The sequence below is a fragment of the Alosa sapidissima genome, chromosome 7, assembly GCF_018492685.1.
Source record: "Alosa sapidissima isolate fAloSap1 chromosome 7, fAloSap1.pri, whole genome shotgun sequence".
Taxonomy (NCBI): domain Eukaryota; kingdom Metazoa; phylum Chordata; class Actinopteri; order Clupeiformes; family Clupeidae; genus Alosa; species Alosa sapidissima.
Window position 1 is genome coordinate 31,466,576 of NC_055963.1, and position 15,000 is coordinate 31,481,575.

General features: G+C 45.7%; 3 protein-coding genes across 6 annotated transcripts in view; 2 read left to right on the top strand and 1 right to left on the bottom strand.

Annotated features, from left to right (window-relative positions):
• magi3a (membrane associated guanylate kinase, WW and PDZ domain containing 3a) overlaps nt 1-2,480 on the top strand; it is a 51,807-nt gene extending 49,327 nt beyond the window's left edge. For both annotated transcript variants that reach the window (XM_042097909.1, XM_042097910.1), the window contains exon 21: nt 1-2,480. This exon is cut by the window's left edge and continues 606 nt beyond it. In XM_042097909.1, coding sequence (XP_041953843.1) covers nt 1-233 — 233 coding nt within the window. In that variant the 3' untranslated portion in view covers nt 234-2,480.
• Nucleotides 2,481-2,937: 457 nt separating this feature from the next.
• Nucleotides 2,938-10,267, top strand: LOC121713360 (lysine-specific demethylase 9). Its single transcript, XM_042097915.1, has 7 exons — nt 2,938-3,547; nt 4,356-4,966; nt 5,671-5,808; nt 6,402-6,544; nt 6,675-6,842; nt 7,186-7,294; nt 7,557-10,267. The coding sequence occupies exons 1-7, from the start codon at nt 2,968-2,970 to the stop codon at nt 7,893-7,895; spliced, it is 2,088 nt and encodes a 695-aa protein (XP_041953849.1). The 5' UTR covers nt 2,938-2,967; the 3' UTR covers nt 7,896-10,267.
• A 117-nt stretch (nt 10,268-10,384) lies between these two features.
• ptpn22 (protein tyrosine phosphatase non-receptor type 22) overlaps nt 10,385-15,000 on the bottom strand; it is a 36,327-nt gene continuing 31,711 nt past the window's right edge. For 2 of the 3 annotated variants that reach the window (XM_042097914.1, XM_042097912.1), the window contains 8 exons: nt 14,767-14,838; nt 13,789-14,237; nt 13,643-13,670; nt 13,428-13,478; nt 13,178-13,287; nt 12,809-12,839; nt 12,617-12,682; nt 10,385-11,858 (listed from right to left, as the gene is read on the bottom strand). In XM_042097914.1, coding sequence (XP_041953848.1) covers nt 11,797-11,858; nt 12,617-12,682; nt 12,809-12,839; nt 13,178-13,287; nt 13,428-13,478; nt 13,643-13,670; nt 13,789-14,237; nt 14,767-14,838 — 869 coding nt within the window. In that variant the 3' untranslated portion in view covers nt 10,385-11,796. The remainder of the gene's footprint in view (nt 11,859-12,616; nt 12,683-12,808; nt 12,840-13,177; nt 13,288-13,427; nt 13,479-13,642; nt 13,671-13,788; nt 14,238-14,766; nt 14,839-15,000) is intronic. The other variant, XM_042097913.1, reaches the window with a different exon arrangement.

Genomic DNA, 15,000 nt, shown 5'->3' on the forward strand with positions numbered 1-15,000 from the left:
GAGAGGGAGGAAGGGACGGAGAGAGGAGAGAGAGGGAGGGCAAAGGAAGGGAGGGTAGGGACGGCAAGCCCAGAGCAGGAGCGGAGACCGAGGAGAGCCGGAGAGAGGCCAGGGGCTCCAACAGTAGCCTTGCGACGGATCCCTCGGGCCGGGATAGGAAAGCCCCGATCACCCCTGGGCCCTGGAAGGTACCCAGCTCCTCCAGGATCCAGTCCCAGGTAGACGGACTCTAAAGCACGACCCTCTAGAGGCTGCCACAGAGGTGGACTTCGAGCAGTGGAGGATCTGGGGTCACTTAGTCAGTTGGACCTCTAGGCTGTGTCCAGCTGATCAGGACGTTGCGGTTCGGCCAGGCGTGGGCTTGACACTGCCACCCACATGAAGGATTTCTTGTGCCAAACCCACACTCACACCAGAAGGACACTTGTACTGCTCTCCTTATGACTCTCTCTTTCTGGGAAGGAAAAAACAAAAACACTAACTCTTCTCTCGGGACTCTGGCGAACGGCTCACCCCAGTCCTGACAAATGAAGGAAGTTGGGCTCTCACTGCGGTGCGGGTCTGTTACTCACAACCAGGACTGTCTTTCCTCGGCTCCCAACCAGAGGTGGCCAAACCCCCATGACCTACCACATATAGACCACTTCTCCGCTTCAGCTCCGGAGACAGTCTCCAGACTCCTCCAGGCTGACGCCAACCTAACTATCTCTGAAGACCAGACACTTGTGCTCAAGCATTATTGTTTACTTACGTGTGTTTATGAAAGAAATGTGTAATTTATGGAAGTAATATAACAAATGTAATATATCGCTCTATCTCCCTATCTCTTTCTCTCTCTCTCTCTCTCTGTCTCTCTCTCTATATATATATATATATATATATATATATATATATATATATATAGAGAGAGAGACAGAGAGAGAGAGATATATATATATATATATAAATCTATATTCCTGTCCATAGCCTACTGAGCCATGACACACAATGCTTTAAATGCCCTGGAGCTCCGACCAGAGCCTCTTCCTTCCTTCAGGTTTACTCCGAGTGCTGGCCTCTGGGGCTGCGCACCCAACGTGTTCCACTGGCTTGCAGGTCTGACTGACCAGAGGAGTGTAGCTTTATTTGTATGTTGACTACATTTGTACCACTGGGGGTGGGGAAGGGGGCTTTACGTGTTCTCTGGACGTTGACACAAGGAATTGACTGTCAAAATAAAAGTGTGGTTGCATCAATCATGGGGTCGGTGGAAAGGGTTTGTCATGTTTTGAGATTATTATTTTTTTCTGTTTAATCCAGTCAGGTTTGTGTGTGTGTGTGTGTGTGTGTGTGTGTGTGTGTGTGTGTGTGTGTGCGCGCGCGCATGTGCTTCATGATTTTTAATTGTGCATGTTTAGGTGTATTGCACATTTGCTTTTAGTCTTTAGCCAGCATTAGTTTCGAATATAGGATGCTGTGAAATTGATTCGCAATTTATTCAGTCACGTGTTAGTCATGTCTGAAGTTGCCTGTAACCACGTGTCTGGAGTGCGCTTTGGAGGGGCATGTTGGTGAGGGACGGGCGTTCCTCATGGGTTATGCATGTGAATGCAGCTTCAGGTTTCTCCTTCAAACAAGCAACACAACACTGATACAGTGTATAGCATAACTGACCTGACATGACAGGTGTTCATGATGTTCATCATGCTCTATGCCAGCTATCAAAATTCTACAGTATTTTCAACATGTCTGACTAATATGCTAGCATAATAACCATTCCCAAGAAGTGTCTCTCCCTTGTTGGAGCAACAATCACATCTCTATAGTACACCCAAGCCCCTAGGCTGCCCTCTGCTGCTCAGCAGTAATACTGCATGTCAATTTGACAAACGATGGTTCCTGAGAGGAGAGGCGTGCCTCAAGTTAAGGGGGCAACTTATATCACTGGAATTAGACATTCCCTCTAGGTTTATAACAGTACCAAAGGTTGCGCAATGGTTCCCGCTCATTAGGGGAGAAACGGACAGAAATTACACGGGAACCTGAAGCTATTTTTCTTACATAGGCTATCAAGACGAAGGCTACTCGCTGTCTACATTGTATATTCAGTCCGGTGAACTCTTGACTCGATTATTCCTGTGACTTTACAGTGCAGCCTGCCTACTCATCCTGTTGTGTTGCTGCAGTGTATTTTCAGTGCCGTCTCATGGTAGGCGTGTGTGTGGGTGTGTGTTTATACTGTGGCCTTGCATCGCTTTGACGGATAAACCTGCCTCTCCGTCTCTACATGACGCGGTGGTTGTAAATGTTCATTGAAGTGTACAGCACCTGTATGAATACTGGCCTTCACTCAGTAAAAGACTATAGGCTAATGTGTACATAAGTCGCTCCATTATTTTTGTAAATTATAAGGAAGATGATTTATCTACTTTAGTGAGAGTGATATACTGATGTGTAAACTAGTGTCCATGACATCATGCTGATGCTGAAATAAAGTTTTAGAAAAAAAAAATCCTGTTTCATGCAATTATTTGTACACAACGTGGAATCAGTAGTTGCTGTTATGTATGGTTCTGATATCAAACTGACATTGTTTAGTCATCTAGCAAGCATAACTCATGGGGTTAACCGAAATAAAAGCAGAATTTGGGAGATGGTGTCATGCACGTTTGAGCATCCGATATATTTTGCGTCTTCTTGAGCGCATGCTGGATGTGGAATCGCGCCCTCTCGCGGAGAGCGGCCTGGCCATTCCATTGCTGACGTCAGTCTGAGAACATGAGTGCGTGCAGTAACGCACGCACCACATAAGGGCCAGACACTTGAAACTACATCACCCAGACACCATGCGTACTACGTTTGCGCACTTCAGGACTCTATGACAGAAAACGCATACAATTGGCCTATTATGGTACGTACAACAAGGACTACAAGTACCAATAGATACCCTTACGGAACATTTTCAAGCCATTTAAATTTACGTGCAAAATGGCCACGCAGGTAGACTTGGTTCGCGTGAAAGTAGAAAATAAGATAAAGGAAAGCTTGGAAAGGCAGGGCAAAGACAAGAAAAAGAAGAAGAAAAAAAGAGAATATTCTCCATCTGATGACAAACACCAGAGATCCGAAAAGGAGATAAAAAAGGCGAAGCTCCATCATTACAATCATCAGCAGCATGGATTGTCGCGGCTACAACACCCGGATACACAACCACAGCTGCAACGGCAGACCCACACTCAACCGCGCACCTTCATCAAGGAACAAGTGCCCGTCCAGCACCGACAACACCACCACAACAATGACAACCACCACCATCATCACCACGGAATACAGAGAGATGGAGCGATGGTTTGGCCGAAGATTACGCCGACCAAACTCCAGAAGCCGCCCGCGCCCACGGTCCTGCCTTCCCCGCCGCTCTTCACTTTTACGCCCCTGAAAGTAGCCAAGGCCAAGAGTCTCACCAGCAACAAAGAAAAGCAAAGCGAAAGCCAAATCAAAGTTAAACCTAAGAACGAAAATACTGATGGGAACATGAAGATTGAAATGTGCAAAAAGAAAAAGAAAGGTATTTTTTTTCCAATAATCTTCCCTTCAGATATTTTCTGCTTTCGTTTCACATTCCAAATTGCTGGCTGGTATGCGCGTCCTTAACAGTGACACTATTAAACTTCATCAGGTCAGGAAACATGCATGAGTTCCCATGACAAACGGGAAAAATATGAAATATGAAAACAATACTAAAATAATACAACAACCGTTAGTTGGCCACAGTGTTGTCTATTTAACTAGCCTAACTCCTCATGAATGAGTCTGACTTACGTTAGTCCCGTTAGTGTGCTGTTGGTATTATGGCGAATAGAGTCAAAGCATCTTGAGTGGTGCGTGAGCTGTGAAATATTGCAGGTGGGTAGGCTATGCTGTATGAGCGATATTACTGTTATAATATCTAACCATATAGTTTGCTTTTGTTATATCTTTCTTCTAAAGAACTTACGTTTTTTTGCATTTATAATTGGGCTTGTGTTGCACTTAGTGTCAGCAAACTGAGTATTGCTGTCATTTAACATTCACCTTTACCCTTTCTTCGTGACCTTTTAGCCTTAGTCTTACCACTTTAATGTACAAACAGGTGCCAGTGTCCCTTCAGAAGAATTTAGTTACAGACTTGACACAATACCCTCCAAATTTGCATGATTACCTAAACATGACATGCTTTGATTAGACTTAAAAAAAAAATCTTCATAATAAACTTTTTTCTTAAAAACAGCATTTTAACCTTGCAGGAATGTCCTCATCTCTAGGCTTATTTGACAATCATGATGTGCCGAACTCAAGTATGTTTGACTGACTTTGACTTCTTTCTTCTGACCCAGAAGCACGAGATGAGAATGGCAAGGTGCGTCTGAAAGAGGAAGAGGAGTACCTGCTCAAGCGCAAGAGGAGGAAGAAGAAGCACCGTGAGGAGGAGCGCAGCAGCAGCAGCGGCAGTAGTGGCGGCGGCAAGCGTGTCCGCATGCACGACAAGGAGGTGCAGACGGATCTGGAAACGGGTGTCTCGACACAGACCGACCCCCAGGCCCAACCCAAACCTGACCCCGACCACGAGTCCCATCCTCAGCCCTTCCAGTCCCACCAGGAGCACTCCATCCGGCTGATGGCGCTGCCCAGTGCCCGCTTCGCTGGCCTCATGCACGAGGAGCTGCAGCCCAATGGTGGCGGGCGTATCCTGCACGCCTATGCCGACGAGCTGGACCGCCTGCAACCCGATGAGCTGGAGGCCTTCGCCCAGGACTTCCTGGAGCGGGCCTTCTCGGAGCGGACTGGTGCTGCCCGCTACGCGCTGGCCGTGGTGCATGGGGCGGCCACTTACATGCCCGACTTCCTGGATTACTTTGCCTTCAAATTCCCCAACACACCCGTCAAGATGGAGATCATGGGCAAGAAGGACATTGAGACCATCACCATCGCTCACTTCCACTCACAGGTGTGTGTGTGTGTCTGTGTGTGTTTGAGTGTGTGTGTGTGTGTGTGTGTTTGAGTGTGTGTATATGTGTATGTGTTTGAGTGTGAGTGATGAATGGTGCAGAGGAATACCAAATGGGTTGTTTTTCCTATTCATAGCCTAATATCCATGGGAGTACAAGTGTGTACGTTTGTGGACAAATGTCGGGTGTGTGTGCGGAATTTGGGACAAGTGGTGTGTGACTGAAATCCCACCGAGAAAGAGTCATCCATCTGTGTGTGTGTGGGTATGGAAGGGGAGTGGGGGGTTGGGGCAGGTAGTCTTCTAAGCATCAAAACATTTAGTGCTGTTTCTTGTTTTGCTAACGTTATTCCAAAGTGTATGCACATCTGTGTTTATGTTGTCCCAACTGTGGTTGTTGCCAGGCAACCAAACAGTTTTTATCTGGCCAAACAAACTGTGTGTGTCTGTAGGCTGCTGCATGGCCCAAGAGTATCAGGAGGCTCAGCTTCCTGTGTGTGTGTGTGTGTGTGTGTGTGTGTGTGTGTGTGTAGTACTGGATTGGATTGATGTTGAGTGATGTTTTGCGATAACAACACATTATTCATATTCATGTTTGCACTGCAGTCTGTGATGTTTAGTAGCCTATAAGCACTAAGCAGTAATGTGAATGTTCTCTTCCTCTGTGTGTGTGTGTGTGTCTGTATGCGCTTGCCTGTGAGTAGGTGAACAGGACGTACTGCTCAGGTACTTACCGCTCGGGGGCCATGCGGCAAATCAGCCTGGTGGGTGCTGTGGACGAGGAAGTGGGTGATTATTTCCCAGAGTTCCTGGACATGCTGGAGGAGTCCCCCTTCCTAAAGGTGATTACCAGTTAGAAGCTGTTTTGGAATCAATGTTGTTGATTACGAAGCATAAAAAAAGTAAAAAAATAAAATATGAATATATTTTTTTATTCTTTATAGTCTATGTTCTAAGCCTTTACTGAACATTCAAAATGTGGAAGTTTTATTAACAAGTGTGTCAATATTGTCAATATTGACACACTTGTTAATAAACAAGTGTGTCAATATGTCAAGTGTGTCAACAAGTGTGTCAAGTGTGTCAACAAACATTTTTTTAACCAGTCCTGGTTCCGGTTCCGTTTTTCTTATTAATTCTACTCTGTTGTAATTTGGGGTTCCAACTCCTGGTAGGGGGATGGGGGTTGTTGCTTGAAAGTAAATTGGAGTCTCAATATCCCCACAGAGTTTGTGATCTCAGAGATATAATGATTTGGAAAGGCGGAAAGATGTCACTCTTTCAGTTGTATTGCTATTTTTGTCATCTGAAGGTCAAGGTCAAGGTCAAGGTGAACTTTATTAGAAGCTCAGAAAGCTCAGCTGCAGAGGACTGGTCACCATCGACTTCTATAGCGGTTCAGCGCTGATGTTAAAAATTGTGTGTGTATGCACAGATGACTTTGCCCTGGGGTAGTCTGTCCAGTCTGAAGCTGGACTGCAGGTCTCAGAGTGATGACGGTCCCATCATGTGGGTGCGGCCCGGGGAGCAAATGGTGCCCACAGCGGACGTGCCCAAGTCACCCTTCAAGCAACGCAGGTACATACAAACACACACCTACACACACACACACACACACACACACACACACACACACACACACACAAACTGAAAAGTCATTAATTTACGCATACTGGTACGCCATACACGTGTGTGTGTGTGTGTGTAGGTCTGTGAGCGAGTTGCGGGCGCTGCAGTACGTGCGTCGGGCGTGTGAGCGGCGGGAGGTGTTGTTTGAGGACCGCACGCGAGCACATGCTGACCACGTTGGCCAGAGCTTCGACTGGAGGAGCACAGCAGCCGTCGGAGTCCTCAAGGCTGTGCAGTTCGGAGAGTGGTAAGACTTGGTGTCTGTACGGGGCATTGCACAAGTGTGTGTGTGAGAGTATTGGGTGGGGGGGGGGGTATTCCTCGGTCTTGTGGGTCTGTGTGTGTGCAGACGTCAGAGTCCTCAAGGCTTCTGAGAATGGTACAACAATAGGGGGCGTTATGCTCTTGTTTTGTGTGGGATTTGTTTGAGTTTTGGGTGCCGTTACACAAGAGACACAGAAGATGCTAAAATGATTTACACGCTCTTTGATGTTAAGGGGAACATAAGTGTGTGTGTGTCGTGTGAGTGTGTGTGTGAGAGAGAGAGAGACAGAGTACAAATGTATCTAATCCACTTCTGTGTACACTAGGAGCGAACAGCCCCGGGTCACCAAAGACGTGGTGTGCTTCCAGGCTGAGGACTTCAACGAGGTGGTGCAGATGCTGCAGCTTGACCTCTACGAGCCACCCGTGTCGCAGGTGAGTGTGGTCATAAAAACACTTAAGTGCACCTCTACCTAAGGAAACTGCATGGCATGGAAACATTACCTTCAATTTGCAAACCAATGGCTGACGATGTACAGTGACCTCAATGGACTCCATTGTATCCGGTATCTATTGTGTGTGTGTGTGTGTGTGTGTGTGTGTGTGTGTGTGTGTGTGTGTGTGTGTGTGTGTGTGTCACTGTGTTTGAGATAAGAGACATTATGATATCTAAGTAAATGTGCTGCGCGCTCAACAGTGTGTGCAGTGGGTGGATGACGCCAAGCTGAACCAACTGCGCCGTGAGGGTGTCCGCTACGTGCGTGCCCAGCTGTGCCACCAGGATATCTACTTCATCCCGCGCAACGTCGTCCACCAGTTCAAGACTGTCTCGGCCGTCTGCAGCCTGGCGTGGCACATCCGCCTCAAGCAGTACCAGCCTGAGCCCCCCGCCGCCAGCAACGACACTGGCCAGACAGGACACTCGGAGGACGACCACACGTGGCAGCCGAAGGCCAATCTGGATATGCTGTCGAAGGCCTGGGCTGAGGAGAACTCGGATCCAGCGCCGAAAGACTCGCTCTCCCCCTCAGAATGACCTCCCCGTATCCCAAAACATCTCTATGCGCCAAAATCAATAGGGGTGTGTGGGGGGGGAAACTCTTAAAAGACTAAACTCTTAGATGTATAATACTTCTAGTATGGTGAGATTTTTAAGTTTTTATTTATTTATTTTTTATTTGCATTGCATTGAATTGTCCCCCAGAAGCACTGTCTTGATTCCTCTCAAGCCAAAGTGTGTGTCACTTTAGAAGCTTGTGTCGGTGAGGTGAGATGAAGTGAGGTGAGGTGCTTGACGTTGACATGGCATCCGAGGAACGCAATGCATCATGGGACTCGGTTACACTGAGAAGTGCCTATCCCTTCACTGACAGCCCCATTCATGTCTCATTTCCTGGCTGCCTGATGATAGAGAACGAGAGGAGATGGCTTGTCTGACCGGTAGATTTAAGTTTTAACCAGAGCTGACACCAATAATGTCCTCCTGAGCTGGAGGAGGCAGAGGAACATTGATGCTTTTCTTCTGCTAGAAAAGACCAATAAAAGCAGAGCTATTCCTTTCTGAGTTAGCTGAGGTAAAGTGCACAGTAAAAGAGTCCTCGACACTCAGATCTGCTGCCACTGCACAGTTATGGCTTGGGGTGATGGCTTTTGTGTTGGTGGTATTGCTTCTGTACTTGGCAGAGTCCTATGAGTTTTTAAGGAAATATAGTGACTGAATTGTGTGTGTGTGTGTGTGGGGGGGGGGGTTGCTTCTTGTTGTTTGTTTCTCTCTGCGGCCGGGAGTTGGTGCTGAACCCCCATTCTGACCACATCATGTGGCTTCTAGTGTGCAATTTTGAGTGTATTTATATATAGAAAGATATATATATATATATATAATATTTATTTGTAAACATCCAGGCATTACTGTATATCTAAGCAGCGGTATCTGATGTCTTGAAGTGTTCTTCCAACAAGAATTCATTTATCAGACATCTTAATCCAAAGCATAGCGCAGTACATATAAATTGTACCTCTCATCTGTACTTATGATGTGTGAGTATTGAACTTAGTCAATTGGCATCTCTACAGCTTACTTCCCCAGCTGAACAAGAGGAGCACCAAAATAGATCTGTGTTGTTTTGGTTTTGAATTATCCATTTACAGGAAGTGTCTCATTTTCACCTAAAAAAATTAAGACCATTTTAGAAATATTTTCTCATGATCATAATACCCATATGATTTTTTTTTATGTATTCAATCAACTAAATCAGAAGCGATTTTGATAATAATGATGATAATTTTTATAATGTTATAACGTGTGTTTTAATATGGTAAGATACAATTTCTTTTGTGAGGATTTCTCTCAATGCACGAATTTCATCAAAAAGTTTTGGTGGTAAATTTTAGCGGCTGTTTCCTAGTAAGACAGACTCCTTGTGTGTGTGTGTGTGTGTGTGTGTGTGTGTGTGTATAAAGCTTCAGACCAGTCACTCCAGTCCAGACGACATCAAACAACTAATGCCAATCACCCTGAACTGAAAACAGGAATTTGAATCCACAAAAGGTCAGACCAACCAAGTCCACATAAAATCAAACTGTTAACACACATAAGATCAGACCACTAAAGGTATAGCTCACTATTCTGTGAAATATTGTTGATATTTGAGTTCGACAGCCAATCAAACTACATTTCACATCCACAAAATCTGAAAATTTGTGTGAAAATTATATATATTTTTGTTTTGAACTGTAAACAAAATGGCAAGCAACAAGGCAATAGCCATGAACTTTTGTATCTGCTTGCCAAATATGAACATACCTCGGGCTATAGGCTAAACACACCACTAATCTTGTTTCGTAGTAGACCCGTCTACCCAGTGTCTCATCCAAATTGAGCTTGTAATCCACAAAATCTGACCCCATAGCAACAGGTCAGCACTGCACTGGCAATACAATTTCCAACGGTGACCTTGTGACCTTTCCTGATGTGGTCGGGAGTAAAGTGGGCTATCAACCCTCAGCAGCTTCACGTACCTCCACAATATGATCATGTCTGTGTGAACTTGCAATAATCATAGGTGTGCTCACGTGACATTGTCTGATCTTTGGATTTAAGGAGTTTCAACTGGACCATGTGCTTTAGGTTGCGATTGCTCTGTGGAGTAAACTCTAAGCTGTTGGAATTATTACCATAGGGGATTTCACTTCAGTCCATATAGATGACTGGGGACAAAATACTTAGACCTAGAGTCCTTGTCCCCTCTTTCTCGGGCAGCTAACTTAGTTGTTTTGTAATGTTGTTCTTGCCATTGGACTATTTGTGTTAGCAGAGTGTGTGCCGGAGGTGTGGAGGCATTCTGTGTGTGTGTGTGTGTGTGTGTGTGTGTGTGTGAACAAAAATTAAAGATCTCATTGACGTTTGTATTCAAGTCTCCTCCGTTATTCTTCTGTATGTGACCACTAGGTGCTGTCACCACCAAGCCTGTGGTGTTTTTATCTACGTGTAGAAACTCAAAGATCTCAATACAACCCAAACCCAACTTAATAGTGGAAAACTGTGGTGGGAGTTTTTTATTGTTTAGGGTTCCCTTTGGGCATCTTCTGCTTTTTAATCTAATAATAAAATACCATCCTAGAGACAGTTATCTTTTTCTCATAGTATGAAATGACTAAAGGAGAAGTGGCCAAATTGGCAGAAAGTACATTTGTCCACTGTGTGTAGTCTTGGGGGAGGTTCATGTCCTAGTTGGGGACATAGACACATACACCATACATTTATCTTACAGTTTGCTACCACATTTCATATGCAAAGAACAAAAAGTAATCAACTTCTTATGCCAAATATAACTTACATGATATTTCCAGGAATGCATTTGCACAATTGGATACCTGAGATTAAGCCTATTCCCTCCTTTGTTCATAGTGCTGCTGTTTGTTTTCTGAAGGCTGGTGACCATATAAGGAAAGGAAAAGGAAAAGTGTGCACCTGTGACATTCATTCAGCCAGAGCTGAAGTAGGGGGCTGACCTGGGTCACCAGCCGTCTGGTCACCAGCCATCCACTAGTTTACATCCGTTTGAAATCTTACATCGCACCCACATTCCACTGAACCCCAAGAAAGAATGCCCACACTAATACGGACTCATTTCAATAGTTTGTATACCATCTGATGCCTACATATTGATCCCATTTCAGTGAGGGGGGAAAAAATGAACATAAACAGTTAAAGAAAAGTTTCTGGTAGGGTTAGGGAGATGAAGTGGGACAGTAATCAAACCATAAAAGTGCACAAAATGCTTGTTTGTCATCAGCTTAAAGCAATAACGTGTTCACCATAACAAAGTACAAGAGTCAGAGCTAATTCTTTGTCAAACACTACGATTTTTGACATGTCTGAAAACATGTACACCGTTAACAAAGTACCAACAAGTCTGGACTATATCTTCAACAAACATCCATTTAATGCACAATTACCTATTCATTTTGGACTAACATGGCTCCTATACCAGTTTGGCTGGCACTGACTGGAGCATAGCCTACTGGAGCTTCAGTGCAACACCAGTACCAACAGATGTGCTCTCCAGTCTTGCATCTCCGGTCAGAGTCTAGGCCAACCTGCCCTGAGGCTCCTGGGTTGAGTGGACAGAGGTGGAAAGGTCAGGTGGAGAAGGGGAGCGTGAGCAGCAGCAGCATCAGAGCGAGAACTCCAGAAGACCGTACAACGAAACAAGGTCACTGGCTTAGCCCGGTCACTTCGGGAGTGAGATTACGCTACACTGCATGTACAGTATTGTTTTGAGATCAGTGGTATCTCCCGAAGTTACCTGGGTAAGCCTTGCTTCGTAGTATACCCCATCGGGCCTGATGGAGGAGAGCCAGGGGTCATGTTTCCCTCTTCTTCGTCTTCATCTTCGTCATCTTCATCTGCCTCCTGCTCACCCATTCAGCCCCTCCTACACCCAGGACTCCGGGCGGGTCCGCGGGCCTTTGGGCTTCTTGAGACGATTCCCAAACACTAGAGAGACCAGACACGTAATTAGAGTCACCAACATACACACAACTAGCCTAGAAATCTAGACGCGCCCTTAGCCTTACAGAAATCTAGACGCGCCCTTAGCCTTACAGAAATCTAGACGCGCCCTTAGCCTTACAGAAATCTAGACGCGCCCTTAGCCTTACAGAAATCTAGACACGCCCTTAGCGGCAGCAAATTACATTTGCTGCCAGGGCTAGTCTAGCAACTCTCCGTTGGCTTGTGAGCTCCAGAAATCGAAACTCAATCAGGCCAATGAAATCGTGTATAGAGTCGTTAGGTGGGCTTAACATAATGATTGATGGCAGAGTTGCTTGAATTCCCTGCTACTTGAAAACAAATGGATGTTGCTGTTGGCGAACAGTGTGACACAAGTTAAGCTTTTTAGTTGGCAAACGTTTGAACTAGCCAACTAGCTCCGCTGGTGGGAAACGCATGGGACTCATAGCACTGCCGCTGGCCTATTGCGTGCAGAGGGAATTTGAAAGACAACTGATTATCCCGCCCCTCGGACTGAGCACTGCGAACGGTGAGTGCCCAGACCCTACATTTTAATGTGGGTCTGGCTCGTCAGGCTAACACACAACACAAACAAACACAAAACACACACACCACACAAACACAGAGCAACACAACACACACACACACACAACACAAAAATCCTGCCATACATAGATGCTGATCCATAGACACCTGCTCTGACTGGCTCACTCATATACAGAGCCTCTTCGTGAACTCACCCAATCTGAGCCCTGCCATGGCTGAGTATGGGGGCGGGAGTTGAGCCGGAGGCGGGGCTGATTTCTCTAGAGGGAGCCAATAAGGGGTCAGACAAAATCTCTTGACAAAATTGTGGTTCTAGCTAGTACAGTATGTAGGGCTGGATGTTGGAAATGCAACCGACAGTTATAAATGATATGACTGACACTTACCTTTATTTTTGGAAATGAACCTCTTCCAGCTCTGCAGATAATAAAAAGCCAAAGATATCACACATTAGACACATGAATTCTTGTTATTATTGTGAAATATTATACTGAATGCACATCCTATAACTATAAACCCTCAATATATGAAAGGGCCAAGTATAACTGTGCAAATTCTTGTCATTAACATGGATAAGAGTCATTAATATTAAGACTTTGAACATTACTGGATATGTAAAAGGATGAATAAAGCTGATGACGACAACCTGCATGAGAACTGAAAGAGGTAGAGCAGAAACTCTTAATGTTCCTATTGCAATGTGACTCTTATATTTCACTGGAACAGGACAAATCTGTGCACAGTAGGCTACAAACCTTCTTCCTGGTCATGGCCTTTCTGGAACCTTCTTCCGTCCCAGCATTCTCTGGGGCTGCAGAACCCGGCTGAGTCGGAGCTCTGGCCGAGGCTCCCATAGCGGGGGCTCCTGTATAACAAGCACATGCAGTTACAGTACATACACAGCTACAAACTGCTGTATCCCATTGTGTTGGTATGGGAGGGCAGGTATGGTGCAGTGTGATGAGAGATGGCAGTTAGAGACAGAAGATACGTTATTATCGTTACCTTCTGCCTCTAGTGATATGGCCACATCAGGTGCAATAACTGACAACGGGGCTGAAAAAGAGAAGAACATGAAGTGGACATGAATACCAAGGGTCTCTAGTTGTCTCTGTCTTCCTCTCATTCTCTTGGACACACTAAAGATAAGACATTCGGTGTCTTTTGTGTGTGTGTATGTGTGTGTGTGTGTGTGTGTGTGTGGGGGGGGGGGGTCTCACCTGGTTTTGAACTCTTCACCTTAACACTCTTCAGGAGAAAAAAAAACAAATAAGAGACGGCATGGTTTCGGTTAATAACAGTTAATAGTTAATAATGTGAAAATCTCAGGTGTAAAATTGTGTCCTCAACTGTCCCCATTCATTACCTTGCTTCTGTTCATGAAAGGATCTTGCGCTTTGGATTGAGAGGGCCCGGCCCATTCAGACGAGCATCCGACGCGCTGCTGAGGCGACAATGACTCTGTCATCCTGAGGGGGGAGCCAGAGAGCACTGTTGGCTGATGTGCGTCAGCCAGGGGGTTGGCGCTGACGTTAATGCTGCTGCTGTTGCACTGGGCAGAACACTGCTGCAGCTGCACTTCTCCAGGCTTACAGCAGGGGGCGGTAGCCACAGACAGAGTGAGCTGTGGACTGCCGGTGGGCCAGGGGGCGCTGTTGCGCGGCAGAGACAGGCTCCTGTTGTCGGGCAGGAAGATGGCGCTGGTGCAGCGCGTAGCCCGCTGACCGTCCCCACGGACCTCACGGAGGCACAGCATAGACCGCCGATTGTGCTCAGGCAGACTGGTGCTCATTAAGCCTGGCACTGAGAGAGCTGCTTTGAAGACAGAGGGAAAGAGAAAGACAGAGAGAAAGAGGGAGAGAAAGAGATGGGGTGAGAGAGAGAGAAAAAGAAAGAAAGAAAGAAAGAAAGAAAGAAAGAGAGAGAGAGGGAGAGTATTGCTTTTTTATAAGCTGTGGGATTCCAGTGTGTCTTTGTGTTGAGAAGTGTGAACACTGAACTAATTACCATGACTAACATCTGAGGGACATGTAGCGTAATGTTATGTGATCATAGTGTGTGTGTGTGTGGGTGTACTTAATGTCTTAGTGATCTGAGGTACATGGGGCATATTAATGTGGCAGGTTCTATGATTTGAGTGTGTGTATGTGTGGGTGTACTAAGTGTCATTTTGATCTTTGAGTGTTTATGTGAAAGTGCACTATGTGCATGGCAGCCTCCATCATGTGTGAGTGTGAGTGACTTCCTGACCATATGTTTCCGTGGCCAGTGGGTGTACAAGTGTACAGTATGATTAGCAGCGATGTGATTTGGGGTTTGCAGGTGACATGCTTTAGCGTCGTACCATCGGCCAAGGGCAGCTCGAAGGACTCTGCAGTCCGCTCAGGGAGGGGGGGTGCTGGAGACGGGGGGCTACCTGCAGACGGTAAGAATAGGTCAAATTGCCGAGTAAGGACAATAATAGCAATCCAATCCAAATCGAAGAATACAGTACGTCCAACACATGGCCAGCTATCCTAAACACACTAGTATACAAAACACATAGTTACTGTTTATACATATTAAAATAGTTTATACT

What these genes read in the sequence shown, in the direction of transcription:
- LOC121713360 (XM_042097915.1), top strand. Translation starts at nt 2,968, where the DNA reads ATGGCCACGCAGGTAGACTTGGTTCGCGTGAAAGTAGAAAATAAGATA. An exon ending in TCACCCTTCAAGCAACGCAG is followed by an intron (nt 6,545 to 6,674) that starts GTACATACAAAC and finishes GTGTGTGTGTAG; the next exon opens with GTCTGTGAGCGAGTTGCGGG. An exon ending in ACGAGCCACCCGTGTCGCAG is followed by an intron (nt 7,295 to 7,556) that starts GTGAGTGTGGTC and finishes CGCGCTCAACAG; the next exon opens with TGTGTGCAGTGGGTGGATGA.